The sequence below is a fragment of the Elephantulus edwardii genome, unplaced genomic scaffold, assembly GCF_000299155.1.
Source record: "Elephantulus edwardii isolate Elephantulus edwardi_28Jun2011 unplaced genomic scaffold, EleEdw1.0 scaffold00026, whole genome shotgun sequence".
In the NCBI taxonomy this organism is placed as follows: domain Eukaryota; kingdom Metazoa; phylum Chordata; class Mammalia; order Macroscelidea; family Macroscelididae; genus Elephantulus; species Elephantulus edwardii.
In genome coordinates, this window is record NW_006399776.1 from 6,275,408 (window position 1) to 6,295,029 (window position 19,622).

The 19,622-nt window shown below is 41.9% G+C and overlaps 1 protein-coding gene and 1 pseudogene across 1 annotated transcript in view; one reads left to right on the top strand and one right to left on the bottom strand.

The window, feature by feature from the left end:
* The window catches only part of DNAJC17 (DnaJ (Hsp40) homolog, subfamily C, member 17), a 57,242-nt gene that overhangs the window by 24,005 nt on the left and 13,615 nt on the right, over positions 1 to 19,622 (top strand). Inside the window, exons 2-3 of the mRNA XM_006883010.1 lie at positions 19,085 to 19,154; positions 19,437 to 19,495. Coding sequence (XP_006883072.1) covers positions 19,085 to 19,154; positions 19,437 to 19,495 — 129 coding nt within the window. The remainder of the gene's footprint in view (positions 1 to 19,084; positions 19,155 to 19,436; positions 19,496 to 19,622) is intronic.
* LOC102849832 lies at positions 5,044 to 5,429 on the bottom strand (annotated as a pseudogene).

Sequence of the window (19,622 nt, forward strand, 5' to 3'; positions counted from 1 at the left end):
TAAATTTATTAATTTACTTAGAAATTTACTTACAAAAGAAACCAATAAATGAGGAGAGGGGAGCAGATATATACAAGATGCAGTTGTACGGGAGCCCCAGAGAGGAAAAAAGGGCAGAGACTGGGGAGGGACTCAAGTATCAGTGGGCAGCAGCAGACAGTGGCTGGGTGAGGGAAAGCTAGACCTGAGGTATATAATGGACCTCAGGGGTGAGAGACTCCAACTTTGAGAAGATGGGAAGGATTTTAGGATTTGCAGGTGGTATAGGGGTACAGAGAGTCAGATTAAAGGAGACCTGGTGGTGCAGTGACTAAGTGCTTAGCTCCTAACACCCAAATTAGAGATCTGGACTCAGCAGCTGCTCCATGGAAGAAAGATTTGCCAGTCTTCTGTAAATATTTACAGCCTTGTAAACCCTGTAGGTTCTACAGGGTCCTACAAGGTCATTATGATGACAGTGAGTGGGTAGGACCAGGATAAGAAGGAGAAGACAGGGCCTGAGAAAAATATAATATATGAAGAGGAGTAGGAGTTAGGTCATAGACTGAGCCTCAAGTGAGAACTGGTGTAGGGAAATGAGCAGGACAGGGTTTGAGGTCCAGGAGGGAGGGAGGGACGTGAGAAAGGTTAAAGGAAGAGCTGGATCAAGTATAGGAGCCTGAAGGACTGATGGAGCTGAGATGCTAAGGGCTGAAGATCCAGATTCTGAATTGGGGCATAGAAGCTCTGTGCATGGTCAGTGTTGTTCCAGACTATATGGCTCACTCTCCCAGTCTGGACCATGTTCTCTTCAGCAGTATGAGGGAGATGTTAGCGTGAGATCCTGGTCTGTCTACAATCATCTAACTATCACCAGCAGACGCATGTCTTGGGACTGTTGAGCTGGTAGGACCAATCTGAGGAGTGAGTATCCGACTGGCTTCCTGCTTCTCTTAAGAGTAATGTTTCTGTAGTGACCAGGCGTTTGGGGATTTCTCTGTTGACTGACTGTGAGAGCCCCAGATTGAAAGGAATGAAAGTGACCCAACTTTTAGTCAGTGGGGACTTTCAGATAAGAGCACTTTGACTTCCTGCTTGTGACATCAGGCAGTCACAGACCTCTGGTGTTCCAGCCAGTGAGGAGGTGAGGTGTCTGCCTGCCCTGGGCTTGGGGAGAAATTACTGCCCAGGCTGTGATTACTGACTGTTTCCATTACTGGAACTCAGCCTGGTAATGAATTTCTAGCTGATTCACCAGGCTGGTATATTCATTCACTGCCACTTTTCACATAGAGCTGCTATTATTTTTATCATTATCAGATTGCAATTCATCAGTCTAGCTTTTGAAAACTGGGTCCAATTATTTGCACCACTTACTTACCTGGCTCCAATTTTTATTACAAGAAAGTGTAGCAACCTGTTTAAAAATAATGATCTCTTTGTAGGACAAGGAGCCCTTGTGGCACAGTGGCTAAGCACTTGGCTGGCATCCAAAACATCGGCAATTCAAACCCACCAGCATCTCTTGGAGGAGAAAGCAAAACACTTCTGAAAAGATTTGCAGACTTGGAAACCCACTGGGGCAGTTCTGCCCTGCCCTATAAGAATCTCTATGAGTTGGAAAACAGCAACAGGTTTTCATGTTTCTTTGTAGGGCACCTTTCAGGTTAATGATACCTATTTTCTCTTTATGGGACCCCTCAGCACCTTACTTCTTCAAGTGAGTCAGGACTTCTTTCCCCTCAGGAGGTGAAACTGGGAGCTAGTGGGTCATTAGAGGCTCCCATAGTATACCTGGGGCAAACCCAAATAGAAATGGTAGGAGACCCAGCTCCCAGAATCCTCCCTACTCTGGGCTTCTCTAAGTGGTAGAACCTGATATGGGGCTTCAGAGCTTATGGGGGCGGGCTGAGTTTCTGCTGACTCCTTACTCATCCTTCTCCTCTGTAATGTGGACTAGGGCAGCAGGGGGGATAACCTTTAGTTACTACTGTGGTTTTCTTGGCAGTATGCTATAGTGAATTCTACTCTTTTCCAGACCTGGTTTATCAAGAGGAAGTTTTAGCAGGTAAAAGGGAAAGTTGCAAAATGGTGATTATGTCTCCCAGGATCCAGACAGCCCCTGCTGTCTTCCTTTCTTCAGTGGATCTGAATTGTACACATTTGAGGCCCTCTGAATGTGTTTTGGTTTAGAACAAATAATTGTTTTCATCTTTCATTCACTAGACATTTCTTGTGTGCCTTCTAAGTGCCCAGTGTTGTTCATTGCACTGTCCTGGGTCTGGGGAATAAGTTCAACTTCCTGCTCCCTGAAGCTCCTCCTTTTTATCATAATAACATAACCAGATAAAAGACAGTATTCAGCTGCCTGTCACTAGATGCCAGTTGAGTAGAGCCTGATTTTGAATCTTGAAGCAAGTTTTATTCAGATACCAGTGATCCGAGGGAAAATGGACACATTGATCATTGATGCTCTAAAGACTGTTTTTCTGACATGCCAGGTTCAAGCCAGGCTTTTAAGGGGTAATCAGAGGGAGTAGTTAAAAGAGGAAAGGTTCAGGAGGGAAGTGTCCAGGGGTCAGATAAGGTTGCTTGTTCCATGATGTCTCTTCCCATGATAGTTTTCTGAAGTCCTAGGTTTTATGTTCAAGGTAGTTATCAGGATTCTTTGCAAATGGTGCCTTCTTCAAAGTAATTTCTCAAGGGCTTTTTAAAAAAATTTCTCAATTTTTTATTTAAGATGTCTTAATTGGAAATCTTTAGTTCTTGGAATAACAATCTCACAGCTGGCTGATCAGTCAATAGACCTTACATAGGTAACTTTTTACTGTTTTCCTAAACTTGATGAGCAACCAGGTCATAGACAACTTTTTATTGATATCCTGAATTTATAAACTATGTCTGAGATCCATCCACCATCAATAAGGGACACCCCCATATCTTCTTAGGGAGAATATGCATCCTTTCATTTGAGGTAAAGCTGTAACTAATTTATCCTTTTTTCCAGACCATTAAAACAAAAGAAAATAACAGTTAAGATGATGGATCACATATTTTCTACAGAGGCCAACCAGGAAAAAAGGTAGAAAAGCTATTAAACAATTTAAGATCTAGTCACTGAGCGAGGTAATCTTCCTTAACTGGCACCTGGATGTGTTGTTCAGTCCAGTTATTTATGTTCTGGATAATGATCCTGAGAGACTGAAGGGCAGACTAAACTCAAGTTATGCCCCGACTGGTAGGCAGTGCTCTGGTGGCTTAGTGGCAAGAAGCTGCACTGCAATCCCAGAAGTACGCAGTTCAAATCCACCAGATGCTCTGCTGGAGAAGGAGGGACAATCTCCTCCTGTACCAGTCAGATCTGATTTGATGGTACATACACAAACAATAATAAATAAAAAAAGAAAAGAGAGAGAGAGAGAGAGAGAGAGAAATAAAGTCATCCAGGAGAAAGTGCAAACTTCTGCAGAATGGAGCTTTAAGACCTTGTGGAGTTTATATCAAAGATCTTTGTCATCCTGGAGCTTGGTCCTTGGAGACAGCCTGAGTCTCAGAACCATGGACAGGGGTCATTGTATGGGCTACTCCCCAGCTGTCATCCAGTGAAGTCTCAGGAAATGCCAAGAGTCTTTCCAAGTGCTAGAAAGACCTGTGGGAGAAAACCTGGTAGCCCTTGGCAACTTCTCTTGTTTCTGTCCTGCCTCTGTGATCCCACACCTGTGATAATTTCATAGCAGACCTTCCAATTCCAATCTCTACATCATTATCTGTGTGGTCCCTCTGTTTCCTTGTCCTTTGGAAAGTTCCTCTCCTTTTTTAATCTTAACATTGTTATTGCTGGGTGTTATGATAGAGTAAAACCTCCCCATTGTGTCTTGGTGGCTGTGATCTCTATGGAAATAGTTCTCTAGGTCTTTCTCTCTACGAGCTGCTGAATGAGTTCCAGCTGCCAGCCTTTGGTTAGCAACTGAGCTCTTAACCATTACACTGTGTAGGTACTTTATTATAGTTAATATGAAATGTTGGGCATTTCCCCCCTTTAACTAGGGTTTTACACATTACCCTATGACTCACAAGGACCTATAGGACAGAAACTAGCCTCTTAAGCTGCTCATAATAGGATTGTTTCATAATAAACAATCTTGACACTGGAAGCTTTTCACAAATGCCTGCTTTAAGGCAATTGTGTTTACATGATGAAATTCTTCCGGCAGCTGTTACTGCAGGAGGGCTGGGCAAAGCTAGGCATCTAGTTTATAGCATTAAGTCCAAACTCCAGTCCAGCTGGTTCAAAGTCAAAACTGACCTTCCAGGCTAAAACCGAGGAATGGGCCCTGCCCAGGGCAGGTGTAGTTGCTAAATATAGTATTAACTAGTTAATCAGGACAGGCATACTTGGCCAGTATTCTTAGGCCAATTGAGTTTTGGTTTCCTGTCATTCTGGAAGATCTCAGGCTATTTACCATTGCCTTCTACTCTTTTGAATGAGACTATTTTAAGCCCCTGGGAGTTAGTCAGTGAGTGTAGTTGTGCTGCTAACCCAAAGTTAGGCTCTTTGAATCCTGCCTGCAGACTGCCCCACAGGAGAACGATGGGAAGTGTACTCCCATGTAATTCACAGCCTCTGAAAACCCATTGGAGGGTAAGCTATGAATTGGTTCTGACTTGATAGTCTATAACAACAACAGAAACCCTAGACTAAAATGAATCCTATCCACCTAAATCACATTGACCTGGTGCCACTGTGAACCTAAGTCCTTCCCTAGAATTCCTGTCAGGAATTGGACTGATGCACAGTTTGCCTTCTTCACAGAGAACCTGGAATGTTTGGTTTGGACTGGTACTTGCCTAGAGGAAGGGCTCCTAGGTCCAGAGCACTCTGTTACCTACTTTAGAGTACTCTTGGGCACATTTCATTAAGCATACTTTTGATCCAAAAACTCACTACCATTGAGTCAGTTCCAACTCATAACAGCCCTCTGTCAGGTTTCCAAGGGTGATCATAATGGAAGGAGACTATTTTTTTTTTTGACAGGGCAGTCATCAGCACAGCAACTTAATTTCTCATGTTTTCTTTTTATGGATGTCTAATTTGGGGGTCATCATCTCCTGAAGATGAGTCCTCTTCTTCTTCTGAGGCTTCATCTGAGGGAGCAGGTGGGGTTTTCCTTTTCGAACCCCCCATGTAGTACCCGAAAGCTGACCCAGCAGTGCCCAGAAGATGTTGGAAGAGGTGGAGAGGCCAGCAGCTCCCACGGACTGCAGAGTAGCCACCAAGCTGCCAGCAGCCACACCACCCCCATTGGGGACGGCTGCTGTGACATCATCTTGGCAGCTAGGGAGGAGGCTGCGATCCCAGCCCCGGTGAAGCCCACAGCGCTGAGAACCACAGGCACTGCGGCCACGGCTGCCATTCCACCAACAGCAGCCAGAGTGATTAATTGCTTCATCTTGATTCCACTAACTGTGGCCAGCTAAGGGCAGTAAATGCTTGAGACTGTCCATTTTTACCCCTCAGAGCCACTGGAGATGCTGGGCCTTTGGGTTGTTAGCAGCTCAATTCCCCATGAACTAGCAGTTGGTGTGAGGTGCCGTCAAGTCAACTACTGACTCATAGCAGCCCGTGAATAATAGAGCTGAACTTTGCCTGCCCGGCACCACCCTCACCATCTGTTATTTTTGAGCCCATTGTTACGGTCAGTGTATCAGTCTTGTTGAGGTTTTTCCTGTCTTTCTCTGACCCTCCACCTTTCTTTTTCCAAGGACTAGCTCCTCCTGACCACATGCCCAAAGTATGTAATAGATGGAGGCCGCGAAAGCTCCCCTTTATTTTTTATGTTGTTGTTATTGTTAAATGCCATCGAATATAACTCAGCCACCCTCTGAACAACAGGTCTGAACCCTGTCCTATCCTGTGCCATCCTTATCATCTCTGACATATTTGAGCCCATTGCTTCAGTCACTGCATCAGTCCATCTCATCCTTTCTCTCGCTGACCCTCCACCTCTCCAAGCATGATGTTCCTTTCCATGGAATAGCCTTTTCTAGCAACATGCCCAGAGTGCGTCAGATGAAACTTCACTATCTTTGCCTCTAAGGAGCACTCTGGCTATTCTTTTGACAGTTCATGAAGTATTCACTACTCTTCTCTAACAGCACAACCCAAAGGCATCGATTCTTCTGTCATCCTTATTTATTGTCCAGTTCTCAGATGTGTAGCAGGGAGGTCTGAGAAGGGCACAGGTGCTCCTTTAGAGATCAGGAAAAGAAATGGCCTATTTGGCTATCAGAAGAGAATTGAGGGAAAAGATTGGTGACACATTTTCCATCTGAAATAACTGCTTTTCGGGATAGACAATAGGGAACTTAGGGAATGGGAGCGTGGATTTTGTCAGGTGCTTCATTCACATGGTTATTTCTTTTACCCCTCAAAATAGCTCCATGTGTAGGAATCATTTTCCTCACTTTGTAGTTGAAAGGCTGAGTGAATGACCTAAGGCTGAATGAAATTTGTTCCCAAGGTCATTCAATGAATCTTTTGTGTGGAAGATTCAGAATTTAAAAGCACAACTGTCAGAACCTTCTCTTTCTGTGAACCACAGTGCCTCCTAGCTTAGAATAGTAGAAAGAAGCCACATTACCTTGTTCTGTTAACTTTTATTTTTCCCCTCAGGGGAAAAGCTTATTGTAGAAGACAAATATCAACTGTGATCCTTCCTTCTAGAGATATTTTTATACTTTCATTTCACAGGATTGAAAGTTCTGGGTCCCTCTAGCAAGGGTGGAAGTCTGGACTTCTCACTTGGCTTTTGATGGTGTAGGTGGTAGTTTAGGAGCACAGTTCATTTCTGTGTTTGGCTGGAGTAGAAGCTTATCTTGGAAATAATGATTACGTGGTTTTTCATTAAATAGATTTTTTAATATCGTAATTTATTTAACCCTCCTTTTTGTCTCAGGGAGCTCTGGTGGCCTGGTGCATAGGGAATTGTGCTCCTAACCCACAGGCTGTGTGTCTCTGGTGTTTTTTTTTTTTTAAATTATTATTAAATTTTATTAGTTTCAATGAACATTCACAGGGATTCTGGGCTTTCACTCCTTCATTGCCACACCATTCTCTCCACCCTCCTTCCCAGTTTGTTCTTCTTCCCCGCCATCCGAATGTCTGTTTTAATTGTCCAATTGCCACAGTGCTTGTCAAAGTCAGTTCTGATTAATCTCCTTTGTCGGTGTGCCCTTTGCCATTCCCTATCACTCCTCCCTGAGAGAGACTTCACCCTGATTCATAAGGAAAAGGGGATGGCGTATTCTCTTAGCTACTTCCTGCTGAAAAGGGACGCTGTGGGTTTCAGGGTGAAGATCTTCTCTCACTACTCTAAAGGGCCCCTTTGGCAGTAGGAAACACATAGACTATTATGGAGATTGATTTTGGAATTTAGATGTACTCTTATTGATTGTGCTTGGCCGTACATGTTCATCCTTGAAGATGTATCATGGGGGTGTTGCAACTTAGAAGACACAAATTTGACTAACAAGTTATAAGTACATGAGTCAAAAATTATGGAAAAGTAAAAGAAAGGATTCTTTCATTGTTTTACAAACCCTCCCCCAGGTCCCCTCCACCATGTAGCCCTCACTCTGTCTCTGGTGGTTTGAATCTCTCAGGGACTCACTCCATGGGAGAAAGATGCACAGTCTCCTCCCATGTGATTTACTACCTTGGAAATCTAAGGGAGGGCCAGTTATGAGTCCATGCCAAATTGATGGCAATAAGTGACTGACACTTTTTGTCACCATTTCTTCATCTATAGGATGTTTGAATATTAGTAAGTTAGTGTATTAAAAACACTGTAGACCAGGGCCGACTACTGTTATATTGAGACTGGCTACTACTATTTTTGTTATTGTTTTAAAATTTAAATTATTTCTTTAATTATGGATAATGCTATAATAAACAGCCATGTTGATAATAAATACCATGCTGATAAATATTATTTGGTTTTCTAAATATTCGTTTAGAATAGACTCTCAGTAGAGCTTGCTGGGCCTTCTGTAGTTCTTGTACCAATTTACATATTAACTATAATGCCACCAATATTAATTATATCCTTTCTTTTTACTTGCTGTCAATTGACAGGTGAAAAATGATTTAATTTTTGTACTTGTGAACACTTTTCATTTGTATTTGTCTCTTCATGTATTTCTCTATTTCCTTATTTTTTTAAATTTACCTTTTTAAAAAAATTATTTTAATGAATGTTTACAGAGACTTTGGATTTCCATTCATTCATTGTTGCACTCTTCTCCCTACCCACCCCTTCCCCCATTCACTTTCCTTTTTGGAAAGTAAAAAAAAAAATAAATAATTGTTTCATTGTTATTCATTCCCTCCTCCCGAAGTCCACTCCACCATGCTACCCTCATTCTGAACTCCTGTCACAATATCCAATCATATGTCCTTTTAAAACAGTTCTCTCCCTCATCTGTTTCAATGCAGTATACATTATTTATCCTGTCTTTCTCAGTCTCCCCTTTCCCCTATTACAGTCCTCTTTTATAACACTGGCATTATGCCATATTTGTGTTTTTGTGACTGAGATATTTCACTCAGCATAATGTCCACCATGGTCACCCATTTTGTGTAATATTCATGAGTTCCTTGTTTTTCAGTATTGCATAGTACCCCATTGTGTGAATATACCAGAGCTTCTCTATCCATTTATTTGTTGATGGGCACTTGGTTTGTTTCCAGCTCTTTGCTATTGTGAACAAAGCCGAAATAAACATAGGTGTTCTATTTCCTTATTAAAGCTTGTCTTTCTCTTAGGTCTTTGCCTGAGCTCTTAATATAGTTAAGATGGTATTGCCGATCATATTTGATTCAAATATGTCCTGAATTTTCTTTTCCCTGTCTTAATTTTGTCTGTGATTTTTGACTTAGAAAAATAAAAACATTTTTCTTAGTCAAACTCATGCATTATTTGCATTCAGGGCATGTTATGTGTGAATTCATCCTTTTCATACTTAGGGATTTCTTCACCCCTCTGAAAGTAGATGAATAGTTTGATCATTCTTTTTCTTTTTCATTTTTTTTTTATTTAGGTGGGATTTTTTTTACTTAATGTTTTTACTTACTGTATAAGGAGCAGATGCAATGTGAAGGTGGCTGAGTCTGACTTCTACCCTCGTCATAAAGAGGAACTGTCCTCCTCAGTCATACCCATAGGATCCGTATAACACAAAACTACATTGTCAGACATGCCACCCCACATGCTCCTGCACCTTTTCCTGCCAATCATTAGGTTCAGTGTTTGTTGCAAATTTATTCACAGACTTTACTTACAGTTGTGGGGTTTATTAGGGAAATGGATTGGAGAGTAAGGGAGGCAAAGAATATCTCACAATACAAATCAATCCCAAGCCAGAGTAACAAGGCACAATTCTTCCATTAGTGAAAGACCAGTTCAGTTCAACAACACAAATGCAAGAAGCCTCTGGTTTCCTCAGTCGTTCCACAAACTATCTCAGAGCAGTTAAAACTCAATTTTCCTTCAGTTATCCAGCAAGCAAAACTTTTAACTGTGTTCTTTATTTGCAGGGTTCTTCTTGTTACACCTTGTCACAGTCCCTTCACAGTAGTGTCATAATCTATTCACACTCTCCACCACCATCACTACCCTCTCTCACAATGTGGAAAGCACTCTTACATTGACCTCAAAGAAATTACCATTTCTAAGACCATTTGTCTGCATTTAAGGTAGTTAGAGACCATGCCCCCTCAATGGGGACTGACACAATGGCTAGAAAGCCAATTTTCGAGAGTTCTGCTACCTTACTTACCCATAATTATTTTGAAATATATTTTAAGATAAATATTTTAACAGTACCATTGATGGCATATTAGAATCTGACACTTAGCTATAATTTATTTTCTTCACCACTTCAATTCAGAGATAGTAGTTCTTCTGTCATCCTTTCACATGCTTAGAGTGTAATTGAAACAACTTAAAAGAATAAACAAGTCTGTCTTAGAGGAAGTGCATCCAAAGTGTTCCTTAGAGTTAAGGATGGTTAAACTTTATCTCGCATACTTTGGGTATGTTGTCAGAAGGAGCCAGTCCTTGGAAAAAAACATCATGCTGGGAAAGGTGGAGGCCAGAAAAAGACCCTCAACCAGATGGTTTAACACAGTGGTAACAATGGACTCAAGTCCATCAGAGATGATGAGAATGGTGCAGAATAGGGCCACGTTCAAATATGTTATTTGTGTCATAGTGGATTCTGTGACACCTAACAACAGTGTGGTTTGTTATGATAGCTCTGTGGCGTAGTCCACGGGGAATTGTACTGCTAACCTAAAAGCCAGGCCCCTGGCCATTTGAATCCATTAACAGCTCCTAGGGAGGAAAAGATTGTGAGTCTCTTCCATTCAATTTACAGCCTCGTGAAAACCTGCGGGAGAAGCGGGTATGATTCAGTTCTGACTCCACAGCAGTGAGTGTGAGTTGAGTTGGATGATTTGTTCCTTGGCCAGACCTGTGTTCCACTCATCTTGCCTGAAGCTTTGTGGCACATTTTCATAGCAGGTCGAAAAGGTCAAGGTTCCTCATCAAGCTCCACAGTCATCCATCCCATTTTATTATTCTTGAATGCCTTAGGGCTCCACTTGTGGCCCTGTACAGAGTAAGTACCCTGTACGGGTGTGAGTGGCTTTTCCTTCTAATTGTTCTCTCTGTTTTATGAATCATACATACCTTATGAATCACATGAACTTTCCTATATTTTTAGCATCATACTTGAGTTAACTTTATTATCTTTTCATCTTGGTTTACTCTTCTTGGTTCACTTTACATTTATGGCTTTGTCTAATTGAAATTTACCAATTAACCAAGTATCTTTTGCCAAAAATATTATTTTATTTCCATGTTTTATTATAACCATTTGTTATACTTTTCAGTTCTCAGTACCTTTCCCTCATTAAAGTAAGACTTTCATACCTCTCCTCAAAGACGTCCTTGTGTGGCACAAGCTGAAGTTTGAGTCCACCCATAGATGCTTGGAAGAAGGACCTGGTCATCTGCTTCTAAAACATCAGCCACTTGAAAATCCCACAGAGCACAGTTCTACTCAGAGAAGTGGGTCATGAACTAGAATAAGAGTTTACTCCAGGAGGACTGGGTTTTTAAAACTGGTCCAGGGTTTAAAGAGAAGTCCATGCTCTTTCACACTCTTCCTCTCATCTGCTTTCCCCACTTTCTGCTTGGAGAATTCCTTCTTATCTTTTAAGGCCCAACTTGCTTCTGAGAAGCCTTCAGCATTGAGATAGTCAGTCCCTTCTCTGTGTCCCAGTTTAGGGACCATTCGTAAGCTGCCTCCTGGATTGTAATGTAATTAATTTTTTTATGGTAATCTTCCTTTCTAAGCAATGTCAGAGAATGATTGTTTCCCCAACCTCCATCTCAAGGCCTGCATATTCTGGATGCCCTTAGTAAACCCACAAGGTATGAAGGATTCAGGGAGCATTTGGAGAGCTTTCATCCTCCTTGGGAGGAGTGCCAGCTTACCCTGACTTTAAGGCCTTCACCTCCTAATCTCTCTCCCACCTCTCACCTCCCTACTATCTAGCCAGTGTGTGAGACTGTTTTGTTTAACTTGGAAATGTGGACATTCAGCTCCTTGTCACTTTAAAAGGTGGTTTGGATACAGGTGCATGTCAGGACTTGAAAGTCTAGGGAGCCAAAATACTTTGATTAGGGCAATTGCATTTGGTTGTAAATGTCAGGGATGTGAGAACCTGGATAGCTGGGGATTGGGGTTCATGCAGATGGGAAGAAAGATTGCCTTTTTATGCTGTACTCACTGCTTCATGTAAGATTTGATGAGACTATAGAAATAGAGTAAAGGAGTTTCAGTGGCAAACTGCACTGTCAACTGAAAGGTCCATGGTTCCTACCCACCAATTTAAGAGAAAGATAGGCAGTCCATCTCCTCTGTAAACATTTACTGTCTTAGAAACCTGATGGAGGGTTGCTGTGAGTTGCACTTAACTCATCAACAATGAGTTTGGTGGGTTTTGGGGGAATGTAAGTATGGAGTCTCACTTTTATATCAACCTAAATGGTATCAAATTCTACTTCTCTGACACCAAATTATATAGATTAGTCTAAATCATTTCTCTTCTGATACCAGATGCTCATGTAGCCCTCTTTAACTGCCCCAGGCTGGATCAGATCTCAAGAGTAAAGGGCTTGATCCTTCAGATAACGGTCTGCTCAAGACCTGAGATGCCAGTTCCAAGCTGGAGAGCCCCCACACCACAGTCACTGCTGTTGGGCTGACTGCAAGTCCAAAAGTTCCCTTTCCCCACTCAGGATATCTGATCTATAAACATCCTGTCACTACTCCTGTGGGTTCTCCATCACTACTAATATTCATGAGACTTGTGATAAGTGCCATTTTTACAGATTTATTATGGCAAAAAAGATAGAAGAGACACATAGGGCAGGGTCTGGCAAGGTCCCCTGTAGGGAATTTCCATGCCCCCAAATGGACACTGTACCCTCCCGTGTGCATTGATGTCATCATCCAGGAAGCACATGGAACTTCCTTGTCCAGATCCTTTATAAGGATCTCTTACACCGGGCTGATTTCCTAACCTCATTCTTTAATTCTCCACCCTTGAGGTCAGCTGATCTCACATACCATGGATCTTTATGGCCAAAGAGCCCCAACCAAGAGGTAGCCATTAGCATAAACTCTCCAGTGAAAACCATTTCAATCCCTAGGGAAACGCCCTAGATTATCTTTTAAGAATATCTCTGAAGAACTGAGGACAAAGACTAAATTTCTTCAATAAAGTTAAATTGTTTACCAGGTAGATGGCTAAAGACAGAGGAACAAATTTTGGAGAGTCAGGAATTAATATATGTAGATTACTTCTCATTGTGTCATAATTTATATTTTTCAGGTTGAGCAATTTTGTTTCCTTATTTAAGTGGAAAGCTGATTTTCTTCTATTTAACATCCTAAATGAATTCTAGAAGCCTTGTTGGTACAGTGGTTAGGTACGTGGCTGCTAACTGAAAGGTCATCAGTTTGAATCCACCAGCAGCAGTGGAGAAAGATGAGGCATTTGCTTTTCTGACTATGTGCAGTCTTGAAAAGACTGTGGAACAATTCTGCTGTGTCTTATAAGGTTGTTAAGAGTTGTGATTGACAATGGAGTAAATTCATTATAAACAGAAAACTGTTTAATATCTTCTTTTCCCCCATTCTTCCCAGTTTTCTATTTTAGCAAATTGTACTTAACAAGTAGAAATTTTAGGTCCATTCAATCTGAGAGTTTCTTAGGTCTTTCTGAGTATATTCATTTGCAAATGGGAGTAGAAACTCGAACCAAGGTCTTTATACCATGCCTTCACATGCGATGTCAAGTCTATATGCTGTCCAGTTTCTTTAAGATAAAGGGAGTGACTCGCAGCAGAGCCACATAGCTGAGAAAGTTGCATATGGAAGAGATAACGTCCTCGTACATCTTCCATTTTCATTTCCTCTGAGTCTAGCTTTGGCACGAGGCCCTGGATCCGGAACATTGTAGTCCTGTTTCCCTGCTACCAGGTGGGATCCTCTGCTCTCTTCAGGTGGCCTCCTTGTGCCTGAAACTCAGTCCAATGTTTAATATTTTCTTGACAATAAAATCCATACAGCATTATCTCAAAAATTTAAAAAGAAAATTAACAATATACACAGCAACTTTATCCTACTTTCTCACTAGCCCTTTTCTCTCCTTTCTATTGTTTTATATATGCTGTTCTTTACATGAAGGAGCATATATGTCATTTTCTGTAAGTCACTGTCAAAGAGTTCCTGGATACAAAAGGAAAACACTCCTCTAATTAAGGAGTGCCTACTAATCCTGGTCCTGAGGAAGAGCATCTGATTGCCGTCAAGTTGGAACTGATCCACAGCTGACCCTCCATCAGGTTTTCAGAGGCTGTAAATTGCACGGGAGGAGATGGCCCTTCTCTATCCTGGTTGGTTGCTGATGGATTCAAGCCACCAAAGGGACCTTTGGGTTATCAGTGCAACTCCCTACAGACTAAACCACCAGAGCTCCCTCCAAATTGAGCAACTAGACACCCAGGAAGCTGGACTCCTCCTCCTTGCCTCTTCTCTTCCCATCCACCTCAGAGAGAGAACAGAGATGGAATCAGAGAGAGAAGACAGGGTAGAAAGAGAGGCCAGAAAGAAAACACTAATGAACTTTTTTTTGCAGGTACTTTATTTTTAAAATATTGAGATTTTAATAAAAGTTTATAGAGAACTTGGATTCACATTCATTCATTGTTGCACATTTTACTCCTTACCCACATTTCCAGTTCGCTTTTCTCTTTGAAAAAAAAATTCTTTTATTGTTATACACCCCCACCCCCACCCATGCAGGTGCTTGCATAAGTGATCAAGGAGGAAGGCTTAGAAGAACACTCAATATCCAGTAATATTGGAGCCTTGAAGAGAGGGATGGGAAAGAGCATAGCTTTTTCACTTTCTCTTTGTGTTTTCTTTTTTAAAAAAACCAAAACAAACAAAAAACCCCAAACAAATAAAGAACCCTAAACACAGTGGGCTCAAGTGTATCAGAGACGGTAATGATGGTAAAGGACAGGGTAGGATTCAGATCTGCTGTTTGTAGGGTTGCTATGAGTCGTGGGTGAGCAGGTGAGAGGGCAGGGAGGTAGATCTACTCTCTTGGCCAACACTTGTCCTAGGGCTAGGAGTGATTCTTGCTTCCTCAGCTCAGTCAGGAACCAAAACTGGACGTGGCTGGTAAGGTGGTAGTGCTTGCCATGGCCAGGAGGTGGCAGCACACCCCCAGCGGTTTGCAACAGGTGTCTAGTGTTGTGACTTGGCCATGGAGCAGGAACTGAGTCAAACACCTGCCCAGCAGGCCCTTTCCTGGTGAGGTGGATGTGTACCTCAGTATGCCTTTATTTAGCTTAGAAATATTTGTGACTGTTTGGGAAGCCAGGAAGGCCAGACTGCTTAGCTGTTCCTGTAAGTTGCAGATCCAGAAGTTCTTCCTCCTAGCACTCTGGGCAGAACTGAGGGGCCAGAAGTCTGAGGAGGCAGTGAGAGAGTCCTAGGTCTTGTTCTCTGCTTCCCTTAAAACAACAGTGTAGGAGCTCTGGTGGCCTAGTGGCAAGAAGCTGTGCTGCAATCCTGAAGGCACGCAGTTCGAATTCAACAGATACTCTGCTGGAGAGGGAGGGGCAATCTCCTCCTGTGCCAAGTCAGATCCAATTCAACGGTATACAACAACAACAATAAAATAAACCACAAAAAACCAAGCTAAACAACAATGTAGAAAATACATGAGAGAATCTTGGTGGCTATGTTTGTTTTTACTAATATGAAAAACAGTATAAACCTTTTAATACCTTTTAAAAGGATGTAAAAATGAAAACTAAAAATGAGCTATAATCCCTGCACTTAGGACAACCTCTGTTGACAATAAAATAAATGCAGTAATTTTGTTTATATTTAAAAATATGAACTGTTGTTATGTTCCATCGAGTCGCTTGTGACTCATAGCGACCCTATGTACAATGGCCCTAAACCCTCCTCTATCCCTTGCCAGTCTTATTGTTTCTGATACTCCTATCCCCATTACCCCAGTGATGGAATCAATCCATCTCATTGAGGGTCTTCATCTCCTGCACTGTCCCTCTACCCTCCCAAGTATGATGTCCCTCTCCAAGGACTTATCCCTCCTTGCAACATGTCCAAAGTCCTTGACACACACTCTTCCCAATCTTGAACCATGCAGTGTCTCCTTGCTCTGTTCTGACAACTGCCTTCTAGTCCAAGTTTTGCATAAGCACAATCAAGTGTACTGGGATTCCCATTCTTCTCAGAGTTAGCCACAGTTTGTTGTGATCCATATAGTCAAAAGCCTTTGCATAGTCAATGAAACACAGATAGACATTCTTCTGGTACTCTCTGCTTTCAGCCAAGATCCATCTGACATTAGTTATAATATCCCTAGTGCCAAAGCCTCTTCTAAATCCAGCCTGCACTTCTGGCAGTTCTCTGCTGATGTGCTCTTCCAGTCATTTTCGGATTATCTTCAGCAGAATCTTGCTCACATGTGCTATCAATGATATTGTTTGATAATTTCCACAAGCTGTTGGATCACCCACTCTTTTTTGGAATGGGAACAAATATAGATCTCTTCCAGTCAGCAGGCCAGGTGGTTGTCCTCCAGATTTCTTGGCACAACTTGGTGAGCACATCCAGGGCAGCATCTATTTGTTGAAATATGTCAATCGGTATGCCATCAATTCCTGGGACCTTATTTTTTGCCAATTCAGAGCAGCTTGAACTTCCTCCTTCATCACCACAGGCTCTTGCTCATATGTTGTTTTATGAAGTTCTTCTGTGTCCACCAATTCCTTTTGGTACAATGACTCTGTATACTCTTTCCATCTTTTTTAAAATATTTTTTTATTTAATAAAAGTTTACAGAGACTTCGGATTTCCGTTCATTGTTGTGCTTTTCTCCCTGCCCAGCCTCCCCTACAGTTCGCTCTTCATTTTGAAAAGTGAAAGAAAAATTCTTTCGTTGTTATACAATCCCTCCCCCCAAGTCCACTCCACTATGCAGCCTTTATTCTGGACTCCTGTCATGATAATAATACCTAATCTCATATCCCTTTTAAACAGTTCTCTCCTTCATCTGTTTCAATGCAGTATACATAATTTATCCCATCTTTCTCAATCTCACCCCAACCCCAATGTCAGTCCTGTTTTACAACAGTGGCACCATGCAGTATTTGTCCTTTTGTGACTGAGATATTTCACTCAGCATAATGTCCTCCAGGGCCACCCATTTCGTATAATATTTTCTGAGTTCCTTGTTTTTAATGCTTTGTAGTATTCCATTGTATGAATATACCAGAGCTTCTCTATCCAGTCGTTTGTTGATAAGCACTTAGGTTGTTTCCAGTTCTTTGCTACTGTGAATAAAGTCGTGATAAACATGGGTGTGCATCCATCTTCTTTTTTTTTTCTTTTTGCATCCATCTTTTAATGCTACCTGGATCATTTAGTATTCTGCCCAAAGTGTCCTTAAGTATTGCGACTTAAGGTTTGAATTTGAGTCAGAAGATCATATGATCTACTATGCTGGAGACAAAAAGGTGAGGAAAAAATAGGGTTGCTTTCATAGTTGAAAAAGTCTTTTCTAGATAGTCTTAAAATACAATGTTGTGAGTGAGAGGATATATCCATATGCATACAAGGAAGTCCAGTGAATACCATTATCATTCAAATACACACACCAACAACCAGAGTCAAAGAGGAGGAAATGGAAGATTTCTACCAACTTTTGCAGTCAGAGATTGATCAAAAATGTAGTCAAGATGCATTAATAATAGGGGGTAACTGGAATGTAAAAGTTGGGAATTGAGAAGAAGGATCGGGAGTTGCAAAACATAGACTTATCAGAAATGAAGCTGGATGTAGAATGATAGAATTTTGCACAATCAATGCCTTATTCATTGCAAATACATTTTAAAAGAAACACAAACACAGGCTATACTCATGGATTTCACCTGATAATATGCACAGGAATCAGATTGATTACATCTGTGGAAAGAAGCTCAATATCAGCCGTGAAAACTAGGTCAAGTGCTGATTGTGGAACAGACCACCAATTGCTCATATGCAAGTGCAAGCTGAAGCTGAGGAAAATTGTAAATCAAGTCCACAGGAACCAAAATTTGACCTTGAATCTATCCCATTTGAATTTCAAAACCATCTCAGGAACAGGTTTGAGGCCTTGGACATTAATGAGCGAAGACAGGATGAGCTGTGGGAGGATATCAAGAATATCCTCCAGGAAGAGTGCAAAAGGTTATTACAAAGACAGAGGAGAAAGAAAAGACCAAAATGGATGTCAGAAGAAACTCTAAATACTGCACTGGAGCACAGAGAAGCCAAAGCAAAGGGAAGAAATCAAGATATTAAGGAGTTGATCAGAAGATTCCAGAGGGTAGCACGGGAAAACAAAGTAAGATATTATAATGAAATGTGCAAGGAGCTGGAGTCAGAAAATCAAAGGGCAGAACTCGCTCAGCATTTCTTAAGCTGAAGGAATTGAAGAACATGTTCAAGCCTCGAGTTGCAATACTTAAGGATGTGTTGGGCAGAATACTAAAAATATGAGCTAACAAGTGTAAAATGAGAAGTAAAACACTCCCTTTGCAGCACCTTCTTTTTCTCTGAAGGAAATCACTGCTGTGTTTATTTGCCTCCAGAAATGGGAAAAACCTCACCTATATGTACCTAAATATCTATAACTACTTCTATTTCATTTATTTGTTTGTGTTAACAACAACAACAAAGACATTATATCACTGCTGTGAACCTTGCCTTCTGTCCCCATAACCTTAGAGCATAGAGACAGATCTTTCTCTGTCATCATTTTTGTAAATGGGTCTCTCTGTTGATAGGGATTTGGGCAGTTTCCAGCTACACCCACTGCCATCAAGTCAATTCTAACTCATGGTGACCTTTATGAACAGCACCCTAGGGTTTCCGTGGCTGTAAATATTTGCACAGCAGACTGCCTCATCTTTCTCCCTCAGAGCTGCTGATGAGTTTGGACCACCAGTGCTGCAGTGAACATCCGTGCATATTTATTTACGTTGACATACCTCTGTAAATCCCAGTCCCTAGGAGTGGATCAAAAGCCTTTTAAAACTTGATGACTTCATTTTTCTCTAGAAAGCTTGCTCTGTACATTCTCACTGAGACTGTGTTGAGAGTGCTTCTTTCCAAGTGGCTGTAGAAAACCAGGATACTGTGCTGCTGCCACTTCTGTGGCTCCCATTGACATTTGCAGGGGCGAGACTGGTACCACCATGGAAGTCCCCATGGTGGGTGTGCGAGGATGGTGTCAGTTTGGGAGCCAGCAGCCTCTCTTGTTGCTGATGTTGACAGGAACTCCTGCAGTTTCACCTGTACAAAGTGTCACTATAGCAGGTGGTCAGCCCTGAGCAAGGGCCCTGGACAAGGAATGAAGGATTGTGTATTCTAATCCTTTCAGGTGAAGAAAGCGTACCGACAGAAGGCCCTCTCCTGCCACCCAGACAAAAATCCAGATAATCCCAGAGCAGGTAAGACTCTCTGCGGGCTCGCGTGTTGTGTTTTCTAAGCTCCCCAGTAGTGGAGTGATTGATGTGGTGTGAAGCTGCAATTGGGCCAGGCTTCACCTCCTATGGGAGGGGGGGTCTGCACAGCTACCAAAGCGCTTGTCCTTCCCTGCTGGCCCCACCAGCACCACTGAGGATGCTTTTCTGCCAGCCTGTGACTTCTTTGAAGTGCTATTTTGAGGGAGCATGTGATTGCTTGCCAAATCTAATTCTGCTTTTCTCTTCTTGTTTTGATACTATATTTAGCTGAACTCTTTCACCAGCTTTCTCAGGCCTTGGAAGTACTGACTGATACTGCAGCCCGGGTAAGTGCATCCTCCTTTGTGATTGTCCCCGTTGTTTCCTTGATTGGCCAACAGGTGTTTGGTCACTCGGTTCAATCAGCCTTTGTCTCTGCACTCTGCTGTGTGGCATGGTCCTTGCTCTCAAGCT